Raw genomic sequence first — 25,838 nt, 5'->3', positions numbered from 1 at the left:
AATAAAAATTTATGTTCTAGATCTAATAGTATTCTAGAGAATTTGAGAAATCAATGGTTTGTATTTAACTGAACAATGAAGTTGAGATAAAGCTATGCTAGTTTATGTCTAGCCTTTAGAAAGAGGTAATTCAGTATGTCTATTTTTCCATGAATACTAATCCCCTCATTATGTTTATATGGGAGTACTTATGATAGTATTGGAAAGGCAATGCTCTTTTGTTAGAGAAGGAGATTGACTACTTACAAAGTCAACAAAGGTAAGAAAACATATTAAGATTTAGTTGTAATGTCAAGTACATGTTTTGTACCTTAAAAGTTGGATCTTGAATAATACAAGACTAGATGTATTTGTAGACATTTATCCTCAATACATTTTCTTTCTTTTCTACAGATTTCTCATGGGTGAAAACCTCATGTCTTTGCGTCTCAAAGACCTTGAGATACTTGAATTGAAGCTCCAAATTGTAATCAATAAGATAAAGGAGAGAAAAGTGAGCATGTGTAAAATTATGTCATAAGTACTTTATTACTAAAATGCAATGTGTGCCATAATTCACTCTCTTTTATATTTTAAACCATTTAGATGCAAATGCTCGACGTTCAAGCCCAAGATCTAGGCAATAAGGTACATTTCTTAATGTCTTGTCAACTTGATTTGTATTTTAATAATATATAGATGCAATTTTTTTATACAAGTACGTGAACTAGTGTTGTAGACATTTGTGAGACCTACTTAGGTGATAGATTCTACACTCATACCACTGGCACAATGGTGAGATTATGGGTGATATGCCACCAACACTGGTTTAGAGGCTTTGTGATATCCACTTTGGTGTACACATTGACATCATAGAGTAGTTACATTGATTTTGTCCTAATTGCCTTAACATAGTATTACATAAAAATAATAGTATGAGAGACCTTTACAAAAATAGAGGTACAAGATAGCTTAACACGCTCCCAATTTTGAAGTAGTTTCTATTCTCAAAGCCTAGATGGTGAGCTTTATAGATTTTGTATAAATAATTAGTGAGAGGAGATAGAGCACACCAATGCTGATAAATGGTCTTTTGGGTAGCTATAATGACTTCACCTTCCTCTTCAAGCTCTATATCATTGTAAGTTGCTATACTTTCAAGGGTGCCTCTTGAGAGAGTTAGTGCAAATAGAAGAAGATCGAGGAGAAATTGCAAATAGAAGAAGATCGAGGAGAAATAAAAAGAGTATGATGTGATGGTTATGAAGATTGTAGTGATAGTGGGGGTGGGGGTGGTGTGAGAATTATCCTTTTGGTTGAGGTCATTTATGGATGCTGAGGAATCCCTCAAGATGTGTGGTTCCTTGTCTTTAACTATTGGTTTCTCAATGTTCTCAAATAACCGTCATTTTCAAAATGGTTCTTGTCTTCAACATCACTGGGGTAAGGATTATTTCTTTCATTAAACCAGCCCTTCTTTCCACATTGGTTTGCACCCGAGTAAAAACTCTATGGTACATTATTATGATCCCCCTCATATTGTAGAGATTGCATTGTGGTAGATCTCTAAATTTCTTTTGATTGCTCTTTCTTTTTATGACCCTACGTTTGCCAGTTTTTGTAGACTTTCCTTGAGTATATCTTACGTTATTGGTTTTGGTGTCAATGTGGTACCTTTGTAATAGAGCTCCAATATTAACTCTTCATCTACTAGTACTACTTGAGAATCTTGGAGAATGCAACACTAGTAATTTTGGATGAATAGAGGTAAATCAAATATGTTCCTTGGAATCTCAAACTATAGAGTGACATGGGAAAATTCCATGGCCACGAAGAGATGAGTATACAATGTGGTGTGATTAATGATTCTTGTGATGCAATGTGGTGGTAGTGGATTTGTGTAGTTAATATTACATTGAACAAATGAAAGTTTCAATATAGAAGTAGAAAGGTTTAAGGATTACAAAGATGATTTGGGAGAGCATATGGCCCTCTTCTTGAGCTCTTTTTCTCAGAACTTTTTGGTAGCTTGGCTTTTGAAATCTCTTCATCATCCAAATTTAAGATCTCCGCATATTTTTTGGTAAGTTCATTTTAGTGTATCTCATTGCATTCGTCGTGCAAAGCTTGAGATGAGCCTTGTGATTCCTTCTATGCTTTTTCAAAACCTCGTGGTTCATTCTCATATTTTTCAAAGCCTCTTTAGTATGGATATATAGGAATAAGCATTTCTTAGCTTATCTTCAAATGTTAGCTTTGTGACTCTCCTTGCTCATCATGAGTACTTGACACCCTAAGAGTCTTGGTTAGATAGAGCTATGGCATAGCAACACTAGAGTCTCGAGTGTGAAAATGTCATTTCCACCTTGAGGTAGAGGCTGTTTGTAATGTGGTGGAGGCCATGGACTCATGGACATGTTTATAAGTTGGGCTTTGGGGCCTAGCTTTATGGGCATGGGCATAATAAGTGATTGTGAAATGGGACAAGTATATAAGATAATGGCTCATAGTTGTAAAGAAAGCTTTTGATACCTTTATGATAATACAATACTTTGATGCCTATGGCTCAAGCTTCCATGGTGAGATTCTTCCTCTGAGATTCTAGGATGGTTACTACACCCTTGTTGTCTACTTCAAGTATTGAGTGGGTCTCCATCTTGTAGTGGAATCATAGCTCTTGTTTTTCCTATTTTCAACCATTCTCATCATTTTCTTGATTTTATTGATCAAGAAGATAACTATGGTGACCTTGAATGGTGAAATTTTCTTTCCTATTGTTAATTTCTACATCTTTTGGGCTTGGGCTTATTATGGACCAAATTTTGGGGGAGCCGCACCAATTTTTCAAATTTTAGGACGAAAATTGGGAAAATTTTCACTAATCTTGACTAGTTTGCTAATCAAAATCGCTTTTTTCTCTGTCTTCTTTGTTTGATCTTTGATAGATATGAAGCCTCTTAAATGAGCCCAAACCCTTGCAATAGCTTTGTCATTAGCTTGGGGCATATTCTAAGCTTCATAAAGAGCTCCTCCATAGGCGATACAATTTGCAATTTTAGCTGTAAGGGCATCCATGAGCTGTGCGCTATTCCGTTGAAGATTGGGGCCTTATTTCACAAGTTGGTTACCAAAGATTCTTGGTAATGCCTCTCTAATGTGTAAGAAATACACTACTCTCTTCAATGTTTCCATTTCTATAATGAAAGGGGCCTAGGTTTGAACATAAGGGAAGCCCATGGGCATGGATATGGCCGAGCGAGTATGGGGGCCCAACTTTAATAAGTGTGAAAAGGTGGGCAAGTATATAAGTGAACAAATTGTAATTAGGGACATATTATCATTTTGACTAATCAAATCATACTTCTTGGAGCTCCAAGCTTCTATGGCTATGGTGGTACTCCCTTGAGTGCATGTGGTACTCCATCATGAGTGCATGTGGTGCTCCATTATGAGTGCATTCTCTTTCTTTCTCTCCCCAAGGGGCTTGGGTTTAAACATAAGGGAAGCCCATGGGCATGGATATGGCCAGGCAAGTATGGGGCCTAACTTCACTAAGTGTGAAAAGGTGGGCAAGTATATAAGGGAACAAATTGTAATTAGGGACATCTTATCATTTTGACTAGTCAAATCATACTTCCTAGAGATCCAAGCTTCTATGGCTATGGTGGTACTCCCTTGAGTGCATGTGGTACTCCATCATGAGTGCATGTGGTACTCCATTATGAGTGCATTATCTTTCTTTCTCTCCCCATCATTACAGTGGTATCAGAGCTTTGTCTTTGATCCAGTTTTCTGAAATTTTTCAAAATTTCTACATTTTCTTGATCTTTCTTGAGTTTCTTGGAAATTTTCTTGATTTCTTGATCAAGAAATGGGAATGGGGATTGTGGGATGCTAGAAATTTCCTTGATTTTTGAATTGATCTAAGTTTTGGAGGGCTATGGGTCACTATGGACCAAAATTTGGGGTAGTCGCTCCAAAATTTGAAGAGCATGACTAAAATTGGGGGAAATTTACTACTAATCATGATTAGTTCCTTAATTAAAATGTTTATGATTTTCTCTCTCTTCTCTCCTCATGTTGATCCTCTGAGAAATAGGGTTTCTTCCATCTAGATCTAAGAATTTACCTGGGGTTTCAGCCATTTCCCTCCTAATCAAGAACAAGGAGTGGTGAATGCTCGATTCATGGTCGGATTTGGGTGTTGCCATCTGTGCTTCGATGGCTACTAAATTGCACTATTTTGGAGAGCATGGTTGTCGTTTTTACTTGGATTCAATGCAAAAAATCAAGTGTGGTCTTGCTTAAGCTTGATCTAATCTAGGGCAAGCTTAAGCGTGGCCTTAATATTGCCAACAAGCACCGATTTTTAGCAAATATGATGCCGCCTATTCTACAGTGGTTGGCTATGTGCAACGATGTCCTCAAGCTTCAATTAGGGTACTCATGATCATCATCTTCAACCTTATACAAGCAAGTCAGCCATGCATACAATAAGGCATCTTCTAATGGTGAATGCCATTAATAAGCATCATTAAGGTTGCATTTTTTTTAAAGATTTCCATAAGCTCTTGCAATACCATTGCTCCAATCAATTACATGCTACATGAAATGATGTTATACCATGATAGTTGGAAGATTTCACATGGTTAAATTGTCCACCCTTGAATGAATTGTATGGTACAGCTGAGGCTACAATTTCTTGGCCTTCTCATGAGTTTTTGCTTAGCATTAACCAAGCATCACACCTTGTGTGATCATTGAGCCATTAAAGCTTCTAGTTGCCATTTGGATAATAGTTTTGTTCTTTATTAATGATGAGGCTATGAAGTAAAGGCAAAGGGCTGAAGTGATATACATGAAAACAGTGAGTTGTGTCTTCATATTATTGCCAAATCTTAGCCTAAAGCAAGAACATGCAAGTGCCTACATGAGCCAATGATTGCATTGATCTTGGGAGTCCTTACTTGAAGCTAATCCTTGCAAGTCATATGCCTTGTGATTCACATGGTTTTGGATGCTATTTGGATGTTGTTTTGTTGTGATTTGGTGTATCGGAGCTACTTTGGATGATTGAGGGAAAGCATGAGTACATGCTCTTTATAATGGATAAAATAAAAATAGCATGAGTCATGCTAAACACATTGTAAGTGCTCCTACCTTCTCTTTTTTAAGTTACATCCACATACACCTCACTTGTACTCTCACTTTAATAGCATCTAGTATGCTTGTGAGGGTACCTCACGCATTGGAGAGGAGAGGCCTGGGGAGAGATTATCGTGAGTGCTTTTGGAAAAGCGGAAAGGAGGGGGATTAGGTATGTTGGATGTGAAGACTTGGCCCCAACTTGTGCCTAGATTCAAACTAGGTATGAGGGTGGGAAGGCTTGGCCGGGAGATCGGCAAGCATAAAGCGCTCCTTCAACACACAACTCGACTATATATTGCAGGCATGCCGAGGCTATGGAAGCCAAATGTTACTTGATTGAGTGTGTCATGGACACTTGATAATGATCAAAGCATAAGAGTTGCATGGGCAAGTGTATGCTTTTGATGGTGATTACTTGGGGCATTATGTCATGATTGGACATTGGACAAATGCTAGCGGATCATGATTGAGGTTTGGTCTGTATTGTGGGGAGATTATGGCCAACTTTTTGTGATTTTCCTACACTCTACAGTGAGTGCAAAAGTGTAATTCAGTCCCAAACCACTCAAGATATCTCAAAGGCCTTTGGAAGACTTAAAAGGGCCTCTTAAGGCAAATCTAAAAAGCTATCAAATGGTTGACTTGGACACCATTTCAAGGTGCAAAGGGAATAGTTTGGTCAGACTGAAAACCCTAATTTAGTCAAAAATAGTGCGGACTGAATTCAAGGTGTTTACAGAGCTCAAGAGAACTACCTAAGAGCTTCCAACAAATGAGCCAACAAGTTTCGAATTCCATTACCTTTTGGATGGTCAACCTCACATAGTTGCCTTTTAGCTAAAAGTCAAACAGAGAGGTATAGGAGTGCTCAAAGTGGTGATTCAGGGTGATAGGAGTGCTCCTCTCATCAAGACAAACACGAAAAACTAAAGAACTCCCAATTTGGTTGTCGTTTGCTATACTAACCACTTGGTAGCATGGGAAACCATGGAAAGCCATTGAAAGCTCAACCAAAAGTGCATGTCATGGAAGAGAACCAAGTTCAAGATGATGTTAATGAGGTGGTTTGTGGATGACATGGTACATATTGTGAGTGATTCTCCATTGGGTGAATATCCACATGGTCAAAATGTGGCACCACATTCCATTGTCGAACATGGGCAAAACTCAAGGGCAATGCAACAAGAAAGAGTACCTCTACATGACATTAGTGGGCAAATAGTGAATGAATGAATACCAGTGCACACTAGTGGATATGATCAAATCTCATTGGGGAACATCACTTTGGATATGCTAAGGATTTCTCTCACTGATTCAATCAAGGATGCACAAAGAGATGCCCAAAAGGAGGTGTTCTACATTAGTAGTGAGATTGTGCGCCAAGGCAATGAGAATGCCAAGTTGATGCATCATCAAATGGAGGACAAGATGGATGAAAGGTTTGCAACTCTTGAAGACCAGATTTTAGGTGTACAAAGGAGTGTGGACACATTTGACCATGCACTAAATCCACATGATGGGAATCTTGGTGGTATGCAAGGAAAGTCAAATATGCCTTCAAGAGACCATAAAAGTGGGCATGTTTTAGGTTCTAGGATTGGAAAGCAGCCCATAGTTTTGGATCCCATGGAGGGATCTTCTAGGGGTGTGTACAATGTGAGTGGGAGATGGGATATACCACACACTACCCATGGACGTTCTATATTGGAGTCACCAAGGGTCAAAGATATGAAGGAAAAAAATAAAAAAATTTGCAAGGAAAAGGAGGTAAGAGCTAACATGATCTTTGAGGTGGTTGAAGATGAAGAGGCACCATTGGATTATATGGACGAGGCTGAATTTCAAGATTGTGCAAATGAGGTGATAGAAGAGCGTACTCTTGACCCTTCTCAAGAGTTTCCATTTGATTCGGATGGAGAGGATTGGGTAGAAGTTGAAACAAAAGAAAGGACAACCATGCTATGTGCCATTTCACAAGAAGCTAAAGCAGGATGCAAAGGTTCCAACACTTTGAGGCTTGTGGGGAAAATTGGGGGAAAATCCATTCATATACTTGTTGATTAGGGGAGCACACATAGTTTTATGGACTCTAAATCAATAAATTCTTTAAAACTATGCCTAATAGAGATGATGAAGCCTCTAAAAGTCGAGGTTACAAACGGACAACATGAGCTGAGCAAGAGTTGGGTTGCAAAACAAGGATTTCTTTGTCTTTTGATTATGCCTATGATGCCCGTTTGATTGTTCTTGACATGGGGCCAATTGATGTGGTGCTTGGATGTGATTGGTTGCACACTTAGGGCAGGTTTTCAATGGATTGGAAGCACATGCAAATGTGGTTTATGCAACATGAAGGCAAAGAGCTATGTTTGGATGGAATTTGTAGCCATGCTTTAACCTTGGTGTCTATGAAGTAAATGAAGAGAGAGTTGAAGAGTTTATACCTTGTTTACATGCTACAACTCACTTGTCACAAGAAGAGGAAAATGGGCTGCAAATACATGATGAAGAAATGGATGCCTTGTTGCAAGAGTACAAAGATGTGTTTGAAGCACCTAATTGCTTGCCACCTACTAGAGAAGTAGACTATGCCATAGAGCTTGTGAGAAGGATGCAAAACTAGTCAATAAGCCTCCTTATAGGCTTTCAAAGGTTGAGTGGGAAGAGGTGGCAAAGCAAGTGGAAGAACTTTTGGACATGGGATTCATACAACCAAGCCAATCACCTTTGGCCTCACCCATTTTATTGATGAAGAAGAAGGATAGATCTTACAGAATGTGCATCGATTATAGGGATCTCAACAAGATCACTATAAAGAATCAATATCCCATTCCAAGGATTGATGATTTACTTGATGAATTGAAAGGAGAAAAATATTTCTCCAAGATAGATCTCAAATCTGGGTATCATCAAATAAGGATGAAAGATGGGTTTATCTTATCATTTTGACTAATCAAATCATACTTCTTGGAGCTTCAAGCTTCTATGGCTATGGTGGTACTCCCTTGAGGTCATGTGGTACTCCATTATGAGTGCATTCTCTTTCTTTCTCTCCCCATCATTACAATTTCTCAAGTTCTTGCATATTAGGGTTCTCATGAGAAATCAGGGTTTCTATCATAAAATTTTGGAAAATTTCTTTAATAATCTCATTCTTCATGCTTGGCTCTACTCATATATGGGATTAATTGTTGCTTAAGCATGGGATTTTTATTTATCTTGCATACCTTGAGAGATATTAGGATTAACAATCTATTTTTTGAGGATTCAGGGCTTTAATCTTGTTCATTAGCCTTCTCATTGATCATCTATGCATTCATTGCATCAATATGATGGACAAATTAGGGTATCTTGGTTGAAAAGGGGTTTTAGAGAAAATCCAACCAAATTAGGGTTACATTTGGAGTTTTATTGGTTTCAGTTGCATAATCACATTCCCATTGACTTCATGAATCATAGGTTACAATACTTTTAGCTTTGAAGAAAACATCATTCATCAAGTTTTTTCTCACATTGAGACCAAGTGCTCTTCATCTTTGGGGTTTCTTTATGCATTCATGCATAGCAAGCCTATTGTATATGTGCATTAAGCCAGTTTGATGAAGACATCGAAGACATCAAGAAGTATTTAAGAAGAATTCAAGTAAGAAGGAGTTGCATGTCCATTTAACCTCATCATCAACATAAAACTCTTGTATTGGTTGAGGTGTATGGCATGCCTCTATAAGTGGCTTGGATGTGAGTGATTCTTCTCATTGGATATGATTCATTGGTTATCACACACATTTGTAAACACCTTTTAATTCAAAAGATAGCGATAATATGTGTGAGGGTACCTTGGCATTTGTGGAGAGACCAAGGGGAGCATGGATTGAATCCACCTTATTGTGATTGCCATGGGAAAGTAGTAAGGTGGAGAATTAGGTACTTGGTGGGAAAGGCTTGGCCAAAACCCTTGATCTTGGATTTAAAACTTGAATAAGGGGGGGGGGGGGTTGGAAGAGCTTAGCCACGAGATCGGCATGCTTCATCGACTTTGCTTCATCGATCTTCAATTGTGGCAATTGATGTATTTTCATTGAGCAAGGTTTTGACACATTGAAAAGTGGATGCCTTTTGGAAGGATGTAATTGTGGACACTAATTGGATGGATACGGATGCCTATTGATGCATTATGAATTCCTTGTGATGGCAATGAGAAGAAGTGTTTGATGCGAATCTATAGTTTTGTTTGCATACATTGAGATTCGATTCCAAAAGCAAACAAAATGCTGCCAAAATTTCTAAGAATTCCCTGCATACCTGCAAACCAAACCCTAAATTCAGTCATCGGGGTTTTTAGGTATTTCCTAGAGCTTTATACCCTCTTTTATTACTCCATAAGGACTCCAAATCAAGCCTTTAAGATCTTGATTCCGATATCATTTGTTGGGGGGTCAAAATAGGGTTTATCAAAAATTGCGAAACCCTAATTCAATCATAAACCCTAGATTGTGTCACAAGTATCTTTACGCATCCACTTATTACTCCTTTAGACCTTCCAAACAAGCCTTCAACCTTGCGATTCCGATATCGTTTGTTAGGTGAAAGTGATATAGTTTACTTTTTGGAAAAAGTCAAAACAGAGCTGACTTCCACTTTGACTTTGATCAAACCTTTTGGGAGGATGATATTACTTGCCAATAAAATCCCAACAAGCTAAAGATCATCAAAATCAGGTTATTTTTGGTCATCTTATAGCCAAATTTCCATTTTGAGTAGTACTTCAAAAACCCTAAAATAGAGCGTATATGTCCTACTCGAAAATCTATTATTTTTACATATTGTGTTAGTACACAACATTAGATCTCCATATAACCCTTGAACACCTAGTTCCAATCTCATTTGGCCTTCCATCCTCTCAAATCCAAAATTTACAGCTATGCCAAGAGGAAGGCCACACAAGAATATTGTAACTCAAGCGATGTTGGAACTTGATCAAGGGGCACTTGTGGAAGACATTAATGGTGAATTTGACATTAGGGATGAGGTACATGTTGAGAAAATGCTGATACATGGGTTGGTTAATGATAAAATGCTTGGAGATGGCAAATGCAAGGATGCATGTGAGGAGGTCACCTATGCAAACATGGTTGCATCAAAGGGCAAAGGAGTAGGGTATGATGTCACATGCAAAGGTAACACTTGCTAAAGACAAAAAAGTACCATTTGTTTCCAATGGCATGTATGAGATGATGTGCATGATGAGGGAAATGTTTGATAATTTCAATGATAAGTAATCTCAATTTCAAAACCAACTCATCAACCCACAAAATTAATTTCTCACCACTTTCAAAAGTGAGATGGATTTGTTGAGAAGTGAGTGAAGGAATGGTGTTTTCCATCCATCTTATCAAGATGCAAGGATGCATGGTCATGATGGTACACCTTTGTAAGGTACTTATATGGATCAAATTCCTCATGAGATGGAATGCAACAACACTTCTCTTTTGGTGATGGGCTGCCAAGGCCTACAAAAGGAGTAAACATTGGAGATGGGAATGACATGTATTTTGGCAACAAGGAGAATGTTCCTTCTTCTCAAGGGAATATGCACCATGATATATTGAATACATCTCATGGTTTTACTTCTCATGCTTCTACAAAAGGTAAAGGATTGGCACATGGTCTTAGTCATCATTCGGGTTCAAATCATGTTGGAAAAGCTTGAAGGATGCAAAGGGAGGAGTTGCATGAGGATTATTGGAATGTTGAGATATGGAGCTCAACTAGTGCTACGACGGACATTGATGACCCGCTTGGGTGATAGCTTTAGCATCTACACAACTGGCATGGTTGGTAAGATTATGGGTGATATGCGGCCAATGGGATGAGAGGCTGTGTGACAGCCATTTTGGATTATTAGAGACTAGCATAGTTATAGCGCTAGCTCATTTAATCGGGTTCACATTATGGACCGACCCTTATATGTTGTAGTAGTTGAGTACTAACCCATATAGTGTGTACTCTTATCTTTATGTTATGTTGGTTGAGTAGAGAAGAAGAAGATAGAAGAAAATTCAGCTATCCATCTCTCTCTTATGTCTTGCTCTCTCTTGTGTGTGTGTATTTTCTTGCTAGGGTCTGAAAGAAGCTCTCCCTTTCCCCCACATTCTCTTTATGGTATCAGAGCCTGGTTCGTGTGAGAGATAAGGAGGCAAGCAAGAGGCAAGAACAAGCAAGGAAGGAAGTGATACTACATGGGTAAGAGCACCATCATCTCTTTCCCCTTCTTGGTTTAGGTACAACACCCCCCTCAGTAGCTCTAGGAGCTACACATCTCCGATTGAGGATTTGTCTTCGCAAGAGAGCGGAGCTACAGGAGGGCAGGTATAATGTCCTAGCGGACATATATATTTTTTGGCCAGATTCACGTTTCGGGCACATTACAGGCCCTATTTTGTCACTACAGGGTATTTTCAGAAGTTTTGGTAGAGAACTGTTTCTGCTCGAAATCTGGTTATTGCAATGCAGTAGTGCATTTTGGAAGTGTAGACAGGGTTTGCACATGTATTGTTGATACTAGGTGTATGTACATGTACTCTAGTCACATTTGGTGACACACAGACTGTGCTAAAGTACCGCCAGGAGATACTGCTCTATTATAGGTTGCATATAGAAGTTGTCTGTTTGTAGGTTATTTGATTACTGTAGGAAAACATGTCTAACGGAATTAATTAGATTGTTAGTGAGAAGCTGGATAACAATAACTTCCATGCTTGGAAGTTTAGAATGACCAATTTCCTAATGGGTAAAGGATTTTGGGATTATGTAGAAGGAGACAATGAGGAGCCTCTAGAGTTATCTGAGGAGAATGACACTCTTGCAGATATAAAGGCATTCAAGGATTGGAATCAGGGTGCAAGAAAAGTCATGTACTGGCTTTCAATTACTGTCACAGACACTATGATAGGACACATATAGGATGCAAACACTCCAACAATTGCATGGCAGAATCTGGTTCAAATGTTCCAAACTAACACGAAGGCAAGGAAGTTACAGTTAAAGTAAGAGTTGCATACTGTGGAAAAGAAAAGCGTGTCCATCAATGAATATACCTTAAAGATCAAGGGCATTGTTGAATCCCTTGGGTCTATCAGTGTATCAGTGGAGGATGAGTTGAAATGCAAGCAAGAGTGGGCTATGGTGGATCAAATGCAAGAATCAAAATGATTAACATATAATTAAGATGAGATTAGTACACAATTAATCTAATAGCTTAATGTAGGCATGGATACTCAAAAACTAGCAATTTCTCATTAGGCCAATGCCTCAATTTATAGGTTTTACATCCACAAGATGCCAAGCATCTAATCCCATTGATTTCTCCTTGATTTGTGCCACCTCCCCTACATCTGGGGGAACCTTTTCCTAGAATCTTTCCACACCCCTATATTCACTCATGCTACCCTTGATTCTCTCATCACAGTAGACTCCTCTCACCTTTTCATTGCTACCCACTTAATTACAGACTCCCTGCTATTGTAGGCAAACTCAGCCAAGTGTAACCAATCAGCCCATGCATGTTGTGTCTCATAGCAATAATTTCTCAAGTAAGTCTCAAGCCATTTGTTTACCCTCTCAGTTTGACGATCAGTCTCCCGGTGATAGGCCGTAGTTGGAGCCAATTGAGTACCCATACTCTTAAAAAGTGTACGCCAAAATGTTCCCATAAATTGGACATCCCAGTCTCACTGACTATTTGTAGTGGCATGCTATGCATCCTAAACACATATTCCATGAATCCATGTGTAACCATAGATATCGATTATCTCTTTTTTAGGCCCAAAATGGGCAGCTTTTGTCAATCGATCAACCACTACATAAATGTTGTCCCGCCCTTTCTTGGTGGTAGGAAGACCTGTGATAAAATCCATTACTATATGAGTTCATTTACCCTCTAGAATTGGTAAAGGCTAAAGCAAACAACTAGGCTTTTGTGTGGGATCCTTATTAACTTGACAAGGCATACATTTGGCAACAGACTCCTTCACATCACTCCAAAGGTCTTTCTAATGAAAGCTCTATTTGATGGTATCATAGGTTTTAAACAACCCCAAATGTCCCACCATGGGAGAATCATGCATCTCATCTAACACCTTCTTCTTGAAAGTCTTATGAGGTACAAGATACACCTTCTTCTTGAAATCTGAATGAGGTACAAGATACACCTTATCCTTGAAGTAAAGGATTCCATTTTGCAACCGAAAATGAGGTAACTCTTCACAAGTGCCAATCTATAGTTTCTACATCATTTGTGAAGTCTCCTCATCTAACATATACTCCTCTTTGATTTCTTCAATCCAATATTTATGCACTTCCGTGAGTGATTGGCAAACAATGTACAAGTCCACATTCTTAAGAGTGAATCAGCCACCACATTATCCTTCCCCTTCTTATAAGGGATTTCAAAATCATAATTTGGAAGGATTACCAACCACCACCTTTTCTTGAGGTGTGAGAGGAAGTACTTGAGAACCCTATGGTCACTTCTCACATAAAACTTGCTTCCATAGAGATAATTATGCCACTTCTTGATCGCATGTAACACATGAATCTCCTTCTCTTTATCATTAAGTTTACAGCTCTCAAATGCAATTACCCCATGGTCTTGATACAACATGACACTGATACCTCTTCCACATGCATCCGCTCTAATAGTGAAAGGCTTGGTGAAATCCGGGCATATCAAAATTGGGGTGCAAGTAAGCATTCTCTTCAACTCTTCAAATCTTTTATGGGCTGTTGTATCTGAAAAGAATGCCTCCTTCTTCAACTTATTGATTAATGGAGCCGCTATGTGAGCATAATTCTCGGTGAACCTTTGGTAGAATGACGAGAGTCCCAAGGATCCTCTTAGTTGAGTGATGTTCTTAGGTATGGGCCAATTCTTCACACATTCTACCTTCTTTGGGTCCACTCTTATGCCATTTTCACCCACAATGTGACCAAGATACTCAACTTCACTTGCCAAGAATTTACATTTACTCTCTTTTGCATACAATTGGTTGGCTCTAAGTGCATCAAAAACCTTGCAAACATGAACCAAATTCTCCTCTTCACTTTTGCTGTAAGATTCCTCCCCAGCCCCTCAAGATGTCCAGTATCTTCCCTTGTAATCAATCCCTTCTTCAGATTAATAAAAGATCTTGTTTCTACCTATTTTGGCTTAGAGAGAGAAAATGTTCTAGAGAGAGATTATTCAGATTTTAGATATTTTTGGATGGAAAAATATCTCTTCTTATTAAAATAAATTCCCCCGAAACAGAAGCTCAAAAAGATTTTCAGAAGGTGCATTAGAAATAAATTATAATCTGTTTAAAAGGCCTTATCCTAAGGGTCCTGATTTTTTGAAAATTTTAAATGAAGGTTATGAGGGGCCAATCAGATTCATCCAAATTTATGGAGGAGATAAATTGAAGAAATAAAGAAAATCTCCCCCAAAAATGAGTAATGTAAGGTTCCTCCCTTTAAAAATGGGAGAAACACTTAAGATAGTACGCTAAGTCTTATCTTGGGAAAAATTTCCTATTCATCGACACCTTGACCCTGTAGAGATTCAAGGATACGATTTATAGGTATGACCTAGCTCTATCCCGCAGGGGGAGCGTGATCTTCTAAACATCAAATCACCCATAGGGCAATTGATCGAAAATTGGGCAACTACTAGACTTGATTTCTAGAGACAACGCTTTTTTCCTCATCTTTATGCAAGGCACAGCCGCTGGCCTAGTCTTCTAGAATAGAGTTGCCCAAGAACCTAACTATCTAACGTAGGGCTTTCACTTAATCTGTTGGAAAGCTACCCAACTAATCGGGTCCACCCGTCCGTAGGATGGTGCCGTCAGGGCATTCCATCCTCCCACTTTCCACCCTACTCACGCATCAATTTGTTTTCTAATTAATACTACCACACTGTTTGACATAAATAAACATATTCCTTAATTAAGGCCCTTCTTCACAAGGTTCGTTAAAACAGCCTTCTTACACAATACAATCATACCAAAGACAAGATGTAATTATATAAAAAGTTTATACATGAATCCATTTCCATACAAGCCAAACCGGCTCTCTTATTCTTATTCTGCCGATGATCTAGAATTCGGCCTTCCAGCCTCTACATGCTGGGCAAAACCCTACGGGACCATACACCTCATCGTCGGCCGCTGGCGAGGACTCAAGCCGGCCTGTCGCCCTCTCAGGCTCCATCGCTCGATCCTCCCGCCCCTCAGAGGGATGTCTGCACACTAGGGTGGGCTTATTTACCGCACTAGCCTGGGCCCTCAGAACTAGGCAGCCTCATAATCTCTCGCCTCAATCGGCGATCCTTATTCTCCCAAAGGTATGAGGGATACCTTGGGCCATTCCCGGGCTTTCCTAACGACGCCGCCCGACTACACAAGCACGGAACGGAGTTAGCGTTGAAGCCAAAAAAAATCTTGAATTCTAAAGATAACAACTTCAATGCAATATAGCATTCACAATTCATGAAGATAACAATTTCAACGCAATTTATCGAATAAAACATCACATAATTCGTAACTTCATATAATTTTTATGTCCTCATTTTAAAAGAAAAAGACACCATTCATTAATACTAATTTAAGGAAAAATCTCTTCTTTTGAAAATTAACCAAGCTAACCTAGCCACCGTTTCCTTGAGGGGCTTGAAAAGGGAGAACTGGAGCCGCATTGGGCGTATCTTCCCCCATCTCGTTGTTACGTGCTCCTCTTGAGGCAATATTTTGTTATCTCCGAGATGAGGCCATCTTAGGCGTCGCCTTGTAGAGCTCGCTGCTGCGATCGAAACGCTTTAGTCGGATCTGAATTCCGAGCTCGTTTGCTCACCGTATGAGCAAAAGAATATGGCGCACGAACCCTCGCTTGAGTCAAAAAACCCTTACTAAAGTCTACGCAAATGGGGGGGGGGATTGTGAGATGTCCTTAAGGGCAAAGGCAAAAACGTGGAGAGGGCTGGGAGGGGTTGCTGCAAGCCTCTCTGTAAGTCTATTCACACGGGGGGGGGGAGAAGAGTTAAGGACACTGGTCCTTAGCAAGAGGAGGGTGGAGGAAAATTGGCTTATCTGAAAAGAGCCAAATGAGGGGGTGTGAGAAGGGTGGCTGCATGGGCGGCTGTACTTGCAGCAAGTACGCTACACAGGGACGGGCGACGGTACGGACGGCGGCACAGCAGGGCATACGCTACACAGAAATGCGTGCCGACTGAGGAGCACCCCGGGGGTTTATATAGCCGAGGGGTGAGGATGCGGGCGCTGCGCAAAGCAAGGACGAAAGGACGGTGTACCTTCAAAGGCTATGGATCAGTGGCCTGCATGGGTCTAGGGGAAAGGTACGGTGTCGGTTGTCTGGGAAAGGAGTGGTACGCATGTACCTTATCTGGTCTGGGTGTCCACCTAAGGGTACGCGTGGACCATACAGTGGGCGGCCGTCCTTTGGTTCTTGGGCGACCATTGTACGGGCGCCCTAGTAAGTGTGTACGGACCAAATTTTGGGGCGAGGTATCCAAATTTAGGGCGCTCGCCTCGATTTGCGTGCCGGACCGTCCCGGGGGGCGAAATTTTTTTTTTGTCCGAGAGGTTCTCCTGGTCGCAGGGGTTCAGACCGTTCGTCAATCAGATGTGCGGTCGTGCATTTATTAAGGTTTAAAGGTCGCCGTTTTTTAACTAAAATGATTGAAATTAGCGTATAGGCTTGATCCGGTGTCCGTTTTGGATGCTGTAAAATCCTATATTAGGGTAAAATCGCGCGCAGATTCCAAATTTGGGCTCAGAATTTGAAGATTCTAAGTAGAAATGACTCAAATAATAAAATCATTGATATTTATACCATAAAAACTCATAATTACATGGACATTTCTTTATTAGTGAAGACGGGTACGTTACATCCTTCCCCCCTTAAAGAAATCGAGATGTCCTCATCTCGTCATGAATTGGGGATAATCCTTTAAGAGTGTAGCTTCATCTTCCCAAGTTGCATCCTCTTCAGGGTAATCTTTCCACTGAACTAGATGTTCTACAAGAGTTCTATTTCGGAGTTGCCTTTCCCTAGAATCTATGATGCTACTGGGCTGTAATTCAAGGACTCCTTGAGTAGGGATTACAACTTGTTCATCATCAAGAATATGATCGAGACTGGGGACATATGGTTTTAACAAACTTACATGAAATACATTATGGACTTTGATATGGGCTGGGAGTTGGAGTTTATAGGCACTTTTACCTAGACACTTGATAACTGTATAAGGACCACAATACCTAGGGCTGAGCTTCTTATATTTCCCAAGTGATAGAGAACTTCGTTTGGGTTGCACTCGTAGAAGAACTTTGTCTCCTTCCTTGAAGATCCTTTCAGACCTCTTGTTGTCAGCATAATGCTTTTGTCGATCTTGGGCAGCTTTAATATCCTTTTGGATAGCCTTGGTTTGTTCCTCCATTTCTTCGAGCATTTTCCTGGATGCCTCAACTCTTATGGTTGGATCAGAGAAATTTAGAGGAGACAGGCATTCTTGCCCATAGAGTGCCTTGAATGGTGACATTCCTATGCTTTGATGATAAGATGTATTGTAGGCAAATTCTACCAGAGGAAGGTATTGAATCCACCTTCTTGGTTCCCGTCCACAATATGCTCTGAGAATGTCTTCAATTACTTGATTGACTCTCTCAGTCTGGCCATCGGTCTCTGGATGATAAGCTGTGCTAAAGCAAAGTTGAGTTCCCAGAGCTTGAAATAAAGACTGCCAGAATTTTGAGATGAAGTCAGAATCCCGATCACTTACTATCCTTTTTGGGAGACCATGAAGTTTGAGGACTTCCTTGATGAATATTCGAGCAACATCAGAAGCTTTGAAGGTCTTCTTTGCTGGTATAAGGTGAGCTACTTTGGTAAGTAAGTCCGCTACTACTAGAATGGAGTCATATCCTCCTTGAACAGTGGGGAGACTTGTGACAAAATCCATACTAATGCACTCCCACTTCATTTGGGGAATATCTAATGGTTGAAGTTTTCCAGGCATCTTTATCCTTTCAGCTTTGATCCTTTGGCATGAGAGACATTGCTTCAAGTCCGAAGCACATCATTTTTCAAGCCTGCCCAATGAAAGCTCCTTCTTACAGCATTTAAAGTTTTTGCATAACCTGGGTGTCCTGCAGCAGGGCTATCATGAGCTTCATGGAGGATTAGTTTCTTTAAAGCAGGATCCTTAGGGATACATAGCCTGTGATTGAAGTAGAGGCTTCCTTCATGAGTGGAGTATCCCTTGATTAGATTCTTCTCTTTCTCTGAATGTCCCCCTTCTTCTACTAATTTTTTCATCCTCTAATAATCTGGAGTATCCCTTGATTAGATTCTTCTCTTTCTCTGAATGTCCCCCTTCTCTGAATGTCCCCCTTCTTCTACTAATTTTTTCATCCTCTGATAATCTGGATCATGAGATGAGACTTCTTCTACCTTGACCAGTATGGGATTATTTGGCATTGAAACTGCATTCAAGAAAGATTTGCGGCTAAGTGCATCTGCTACCACATTATCTTTCCCAGGGTGGAATTTGATGTCGAAATCATATTCTTGTAGAATTTCAATCCATCTCCTTTGCCTCATGTTGAGGTTAGGCTGGGTGAAGATCCACTTTAGACTTTTGTGGTCAGTTACAAGCTGGAATTTGCCTCCCAAGAGATAATGTCTCCATAATTTGAGGCAATGAACAACTGCTAAGAGCTCCAAATCATGGGTGGCATAGTTTGCTTCATATTGCTTCAGCTTGCGGGAAGTATAAGCGACTGGTCTTCCTTCTTGGCCTAAGACACCACGAAGTGCTAGACTACTAGCATCGGTAACCACTTCAAATTCCTTGGAGAAATCAGGAAGCTTTAAGACTGGGGCAAAAGTAATAATGACTTTCAGCTGATCAAAGCTGTTTTGATGGATTGGCAGCCACACTATTTTGCAATCCTTCTTAAGAAGATCTGTCAAGGGTGCAGCTACCAAGGCATAATCTTTGATAAAAATCCTATACCAACCCGTAATTCCCAAGAACCCACGAATTTCACGAACTGATTTAGGGGGTGGCCATTCTAGAATATCCTTGACCTTGGCAGGGTCTATTGAGATGCCATCTTTGGAGACGATGAATCCAAGATACTCAATTTGATGAGTAAAGAAGGTACATTTACTCTTCTTGGCATAGAGTTTGTGTCTGCACAGCAATTGCAGAACTCTACGCACATGCTCCTCATGCTCTTCCATTGATTTGGAGTAGATTAAGATGTCATCAAAGAAAACAAGCACAAATTCATCCAGGTAAGGACGGAATATATCTTGCATTAGGCGGTTGAAGGTTGCAGGAGCATTGGTTAACCCGAATGACATTACAGTAAACTCATAGTGGCCATAACGGGTATTGAAGGCTGTTTTGGGTATATCTGCTTCCTTGACTTTGATCTGATAGTAACCAGACCTCAAATATATTTTTGAGAAGACTTTGGCCCCATGAAGCCTGTCAAGAAGCTCATCGATGCGAGGGATAGGATACTTATTCTTGACAGTGACTTGATTGAGCCCTCGATAATCTATGCAGAGGCGGAGAGTCCCGTCCTTCTTTTTTTGGAAAAGAACAGGTGCTCCCCAAGGAGAGCTACTGGGGCGTACAAATCCTTGTTCAATGAGTTGGGAAAGTTGCTCCTTAAGTTCAATGGCTTCAGGAAGGGACATTTTATAGGGAGTTTTTGAGACGGGTTGAGCTCCAGGGATCACCTCGATTTCATGGTCGACTTCTTGAGGAGGCGGTAACCCTGTAAGCTCGTCAGGGAAGATGTCAGAGAATTCTTGGAGTCAAGAGGGTTCTGTCTCCATACTAGGTTCAATGACTTTGTTGAGTTTGACTAAGAAAACTTGCTGACCCTTACGTGTTCCCTTGAGAAGATGTTTTGCCTTGACTACCCTAGACTTAGGTTTTCCTGTGATCCCCTGAACAGATATTACTTGGCCATGCTCATTTTCAAAAGTGATACTCCCCCGGTTACAATGAATGCTAGCTTTGTTTGCAATTAACCAATCCATCCCAAGGATTCCATCATAAATTCCTAGTGGCAAGACTCTAAAGTGACCATGAGTTTGCTCATTACCCAGCTCAAAATCAAGGTTTCCTATAGAGTGGCGCGATACTACTTCTTTCCCACTGGCTAACTCTACAATCATTTTTCTAGCTGTTTTTTGACTCAAGTTTAATTTTTGCAAGCACCTAGGAGAAAGGAATGAATGGGTACTACCACAATCAATCAAAAGCTGAAATGGCTTACCGTGATGAGTGGCGAGGGTTTGGATTACACCAAATTGTTTATTCGGACCTTGGTGTTCTATTGCCGCATGGACGATGGCGCGCTCTTCTTCAGCCGTTTCCAAGGTCGGTTCTTCACTTATAACACAGGCAATTCTAGCAACTGCTCCTCCGCGGCCTCTGCCACCACGGCCACTGCCTCTTGCACCTTGGTGGGTAGGGGTTCCACGGCCTTGATTTCCTCTGTTACTTTGGGGAAATGATGTTGCCATCTTGGGACAGTTGGCTCTAAAGTGTCCCGGCTCATTGCACTCAAAACACAGAGGGCCTTCTCTGGAAGAAGCAGCATACGAGCGGGGGGCAAAAGAGTTGCCTTGTCGCCCTCTGTTGTAGTAGGGAAAATTCTGTTGAGGTTTCTTGTAGGGTTGATCTCTAAGGTTTGCCTCAGGGTAAGATCTCTTTTGATTCTTTGGTTTGTTAGCCTTCATTTCTTTCACAAGGGGCTTTGCTCGTATGAGAGCATCCTGTAATGTGCTTGGCCTCATTGCTTCAAGGCGGGAATCTAGGGGTTCATTTAGCCCTTGGCAGAAACGAGCCACTTGCTGGGAAGTAGTCATAGCTAGGGCATACTTCCGAAGGGTAATAAATTTGGAATAGTAATCCTCAAGAGTTAAGCTGCACTGTCTAAGACTAAAAAACTCATTCATCTTTATGGATTCATGGGATGGAGGAAGATATCTTTCCTTCACTGCCTGCTTGATGTCTTCCCATGTTTGAGAATGTTCGGTGACTTCCTTGTCACGGCACCACTGTTTCCACCAGAGTTTAGCATCTCCAATGAGGCGAAACCGTGCGAGCATAGACTGATTTGCTACTCCAGTATCGGCAGCAGAGAAATAATCGTCCATCGCCTCAATCCAGACTTCAGCATCCTTCTCAACCTTTGAACCTTCTCCTTTAAAGGAGGGAGGTTGCATTTGCTTGAGTAGGAGCTTCTTCTCCTGGGTATCGGTGTAAAGCGCATTGGGAAGTGGAGGGTGGTCGTCCTGGCCACCATTGTAAAAACAATTTTAAGATTACAAGATTCATATTTGCACAACGCTTAATTTTTGGAAAGTAAAACATTGAAATTATTTTATTTCCAAATATTTACAAGGACAAGTTTTATTACAAAGATCTGAGACTAATATAATTAGTCTTATTTGACATCAAGGGGAATTCCTAGGCTTGACTATGACATAAGGGTAGAGCGGTCCACATAGGTGAAATATGGGGGTTCCGCTGTAGTTTCTAAGACTCTAAAAACTGATGGTAAGGGTGGTAAACTCTGGATTGGGGTAGATCCCAACACCGCTACTCTATCAGCAGCAGGTAAGACCTGCATCACTTTGTCATACACCCAACGATCCTGAGGTATGCGAACCCCATCTATAGTCACCGAGGTGTCAGCCCTGGGGGTACCGATGAACCAAAATAAGCGGATCATCTTCAGCTTCTCAATCCAACGAATCCGCTTAAGGTCGGTGGTGAGGTTCCCAATCTGATCTGCTTAGATGAAGAAGTATCTCGGCCCACGACTCTAGAAATCTCTACCCCATCCTCTTTTAATACGAGAGAAATGAGGGAGGGATATCTTCTCTAATATCTGCACCACGGTGTCGCGGAACTCGAAATTCGAGGAGTGGCTAGCAGTCTCGAAGATGCATTGGAAAACTAGAAATTTGGAGTAGGCATCTTCCTCTTCCTACAATCATTCAAACATCAATTTAACTTATTTGTTTTAGTAGGATGTCTTTACTAATTAGCATTACGTTAGGTAAAACATTTATTACAAAATAGTCCTTAAACTGCAATTCCTAGGAGCCAAACTTGCTCTGATACCAATTGTAAGGTTCCTCCCTTTAAAAATGGGAGAAACACTTAAGATAGTATGCTAAATCTTATCTTGGGAAAAATTTCCTATTCATCGACACCTTGACCCTGTAGAGATTCAAGGATACAATTTATAGGTATGACCTAGCTCTATCCCGCAGGGGAAGCGTGATCTTCTAAACATCAAATCACCCATAGGGCAATTGATCAAAAATTGGGCAACTACTAGACTTGATTTCTAGAGACAACGCTTTTTTCCTCATCTTTATGCAAGGCACAGCCGCTGGCCTAGTCTTCTAGAATAGAGTTGCCCAAGAACCTAACTATCTAACGTAGGGCTTTCACTTAATCTGTTGGAAAGCTACCCGACTAATCGGGTCCACCCGTCCGTAGGATGGTGCCGTCAGGGCATTCCATCCTCCCACTTTCCACCCTACTCACGCATCAATTTGTTTTCTAATTAATACTACCACACTGTTTGACATAAATAAACATATTCCTTAATTAAGGTCCTTCTTCACAAGGTTCGTTAAAACAGCCTTCTTACACAATACAATCATACCAAAGACAAGATGTAATTATATAAAAAGTTTATACATGAATCCATTTCCATACAAGCCAAACCGGCTCTCTTATTCTTATTCTGCCGATGATCTAGAATTCGGCCTTCCAGCCTCTACATGCTGGACAAAACCCTACGGGACCATACACCTCATCGTCGGCCGCTGGCGAGGACTCAAGCCGGCCTGTCGCCCTCTCAGGCTCCATCGCTCGATCCTCTCGTCCCTCAGAGGGATGTCTGCACACTAGGGTGGGCTTATTTACCGCACTAGCCTGGGCCCTCAGAACTAGGCAGCCTCATAATCTCTCGCCTCAATCGGCGATCCTTATTCTCCCAAAGGTATGAGGGACACCTTGGGCCATTCCCGAGCTTTGCTAACGACGCCGCCCGGCTACACAAGCACGGAACGGAGTTAGCGTTGAAGCCAAAAAAAATCGTGAATTCTAAAGATAACAACTTCAATGCAATTTACTAAATATAGCATTCACAATTCATGAAGATAACAATTTCAACGCAATTTATCGAATACAACATCACATAATTCGTAACTTCATATAATTTTTATGTCCTCATTTTAAAAGAAAAAGACACCATTCATTAATACTAATTTAAGAAAAAATCTCTTCTTTTGAAAATTAACCAAGCTAACCTGGCCACCGTTTCCTTGAGGGGCTTGAAAAGGGAGGACTGGAGCCGCATTGGGCGCATCTTCCCCCATCTCGTTGTTACGTGCTCCTCTTGAGGCAATATTTTATCGTCTCCGAGATGAGGCCATCTTAGGCGTCGCCTTGTAGAGCTCGCTGTTGCGATCGAAACGCTTCAGTCGGATCTGAATTCCGAGCTCGTTTGCTCACCGTATGAGCAAAAGAATATGGCGCACGAACCCTCGCTTGAGTCAAAAAACCCTTACTAAAGTCTACGCAAATGGGGGGGGGGATTGTGAGATGTCCTTAAGGGCAAAGGCAAAAACGTGAAGAGGGCTGGGAGGGGTTGCTGCAAGCCTCTCTGTAAGTCTATTCACACGGGGAGGGGGGGGGAGAGGGAGAAGAGTTAAGGACAGTGGCCCTTTAGCAAGAGGAGGGTGGAGGAAAATTGGCTTATCTGAAAAGAGCCAAATGAGGGGGTGTGAGAAGGGTGGCTGCATGGGCGGCTGTACTTGCAGCAAGTACGCTACACAGGGACGGGCAGCGGTACAGACGGCGGCACAACAGGGCATACGCTACACAGAAATGCGTGCCGACTGAGGAGCACCCCGGGGGTTTATATAGCTGAGGGGTGAGGGTGCGGGCGCTGCGCAAAGCAAGGACGAAAGGACGGTGTACCTTCAAAGGCTATGGATCAGTGGCCTGCATGGGTCTAGGGGAAAGTTACGGTGTCGGTTGTCTGGGAAAGGAGTGGTACGCATGTACCTTATCTGGTCTGGGTGTAAGGGTACGCGTGGACCATACAGTGGGCGGCCGTCCTTTGGTTCTTGGGCGGCCATTGTACGGGCACCCTAGTAAGTGTGTACGGACCAAATTTTGGGACAGGGTACCCAAATTTGGGACGCCCGTCTCGATTTGCGTGCCGGACCGCCCCGGGGGGTGAAAATTTTTTTTGTCCGGGAGGTTCTCCTGGTCGCAGGGGTTCAGACCGTTCGTCAATCGGATGTGCGGTCGTGCATTTATTAAGGTTTAAAGGTCGCCGTTTTTTAACTAAAATGATTGAAATTAGCGTATAGGCTTGATCCGGTGTCCGTTTTGGATGCTGTAAAATCCTATATTAGGGTAAAATCACGCGCAGATTCCAAATTTGGGCTCAGAATTGGAAGATTCTAAGTATAAATGACTCAAATAATAAAATCATTGATATTTATACCAAAAAAACTCATAATTACATGGACATTTCTTTATTAGTGAAGATGGGTACGTTACAAGTAAATACTCACATAAGATGAAGAGTGGACTAAGGACCAAAGGAAATACTAAAAAAAAGATTTTTTGACACCTCAGAGTGGGGATTCCCCCTCATGAAGGAGGCGCCTATTTCACATGTGTGGTGGAGTGTTAAATTCTCAAATATTGAGATATTTCATCTCTCCTCTCTCCCAATTCAAGTCTTGTTCCAAAAAGTAAGCTAAACTAACCCAAAAATAGAAGCCTCCCCCTTTGTAGAAGCTTAATAGTGTTTTATGCACTGTTGCTCTACTCCACCCCAGAGCCAAAAACAGTGAATTTATTGATAATTCATTAGTTTTTGACCTTTCCCTCTTCAAAAGAATTGGTGGCTACTCTTGTTGCAAATAAGAGTAGATTCCACACCAATGTTGGTCCTCCAACCCTTGATGTATTTTGTCTTCTCGAATTCTTCACTACACCCATTCACATGTAGCATAAACTTCATGAACTTATGGGTATAGTTGCCGACACTACTTTGACTTTGTTGCAAGACTTTGTTGCAAGTCATCCCATTCACACATAAGATTGTCTTGATGCAATTGAGAGATGAAGGTGTCTCTCATTTCATCCTTGAAAGCATTCCATGTGGTAACTTCATAAGCTAGATATTGTAAATGCCTCCACCAAGCATGTGCATACCTTTCTAAATGCAACGTTGCCAAGTAAACCATAGCCTTCTCACTTCTAGGGTTCATATCAAAGTATAAGTTTATCTTGTTGAGCCACTCCTCAAAATCTTCATTGGAAGTATTCTAACCCTCGTAGACCTGTGTGCACCTGGATCACTGCCAGGTGTCCTCAAAATAGCCTTGGTTCTCCTTACACCAGGAGTAACTATAGACGGAATGCCAAGGTCCTCATGAAGGCTTTGCTCAGAGCCACTAGAGTCACCATCCACATATGAGTGAGCTGCTGACAGATTAGGCATAAAAGATTGATCTACCTTTTCCTTCCCTTTTCGTGATACATGTGTACCTGCATCATTCCTCAACCTGCCTGACCATGGGCT

General features: G+C 41.1%; 1 protein-coding gene across 1 annotated transcript in view; it reads left to right on the top strand.

The window, feature by feature from the left end:
- Positions 1 to 25,838, top strand: part of LOC147637438 (uncharacterized) — a 48,466-nt gene that overhangs the window by 2,612 nt on the left and 20,016 nt on the right. Inside the window, exons 2-4 of the mRNA XM_086798880.1 lie at positions 198 to 259; positions 394 to 493; positions 586 to 627. Coding sequence (XP_086655006.1) covers positions 198 to 259; positions 394 to 493; positions 586 to 627 — 204 coding nt within the window. The remainder of the gene's footprint in view (positions 1 to 197; positions 260 to 393; positions 494 to 585; positions 628 to 25,838) is intronic.

The sequence above is a fragment of the Cibotium barometz genome, chromosome 6 (assembly GCF_041138505.1).
Source record: "Cibotium barometz isolate CiBa-2024 chromosome 6, ASM4113850v1, whole genome shotgun sequence".
In the NCBI taxonomy this organism is placed as follows: domain Eukaryota; kingdom Viridiplantae; phylum Streptophyta; class Polypodiopsida; order Cyatheales; family Cibotiaceae; genus Cibotium; species Cibotium barometz.
The sequence above is the reverse complement of the archived record's forward strand: the minus strand, read 5'-3'. Positions and strand labels throughout refer to the sequence as shown.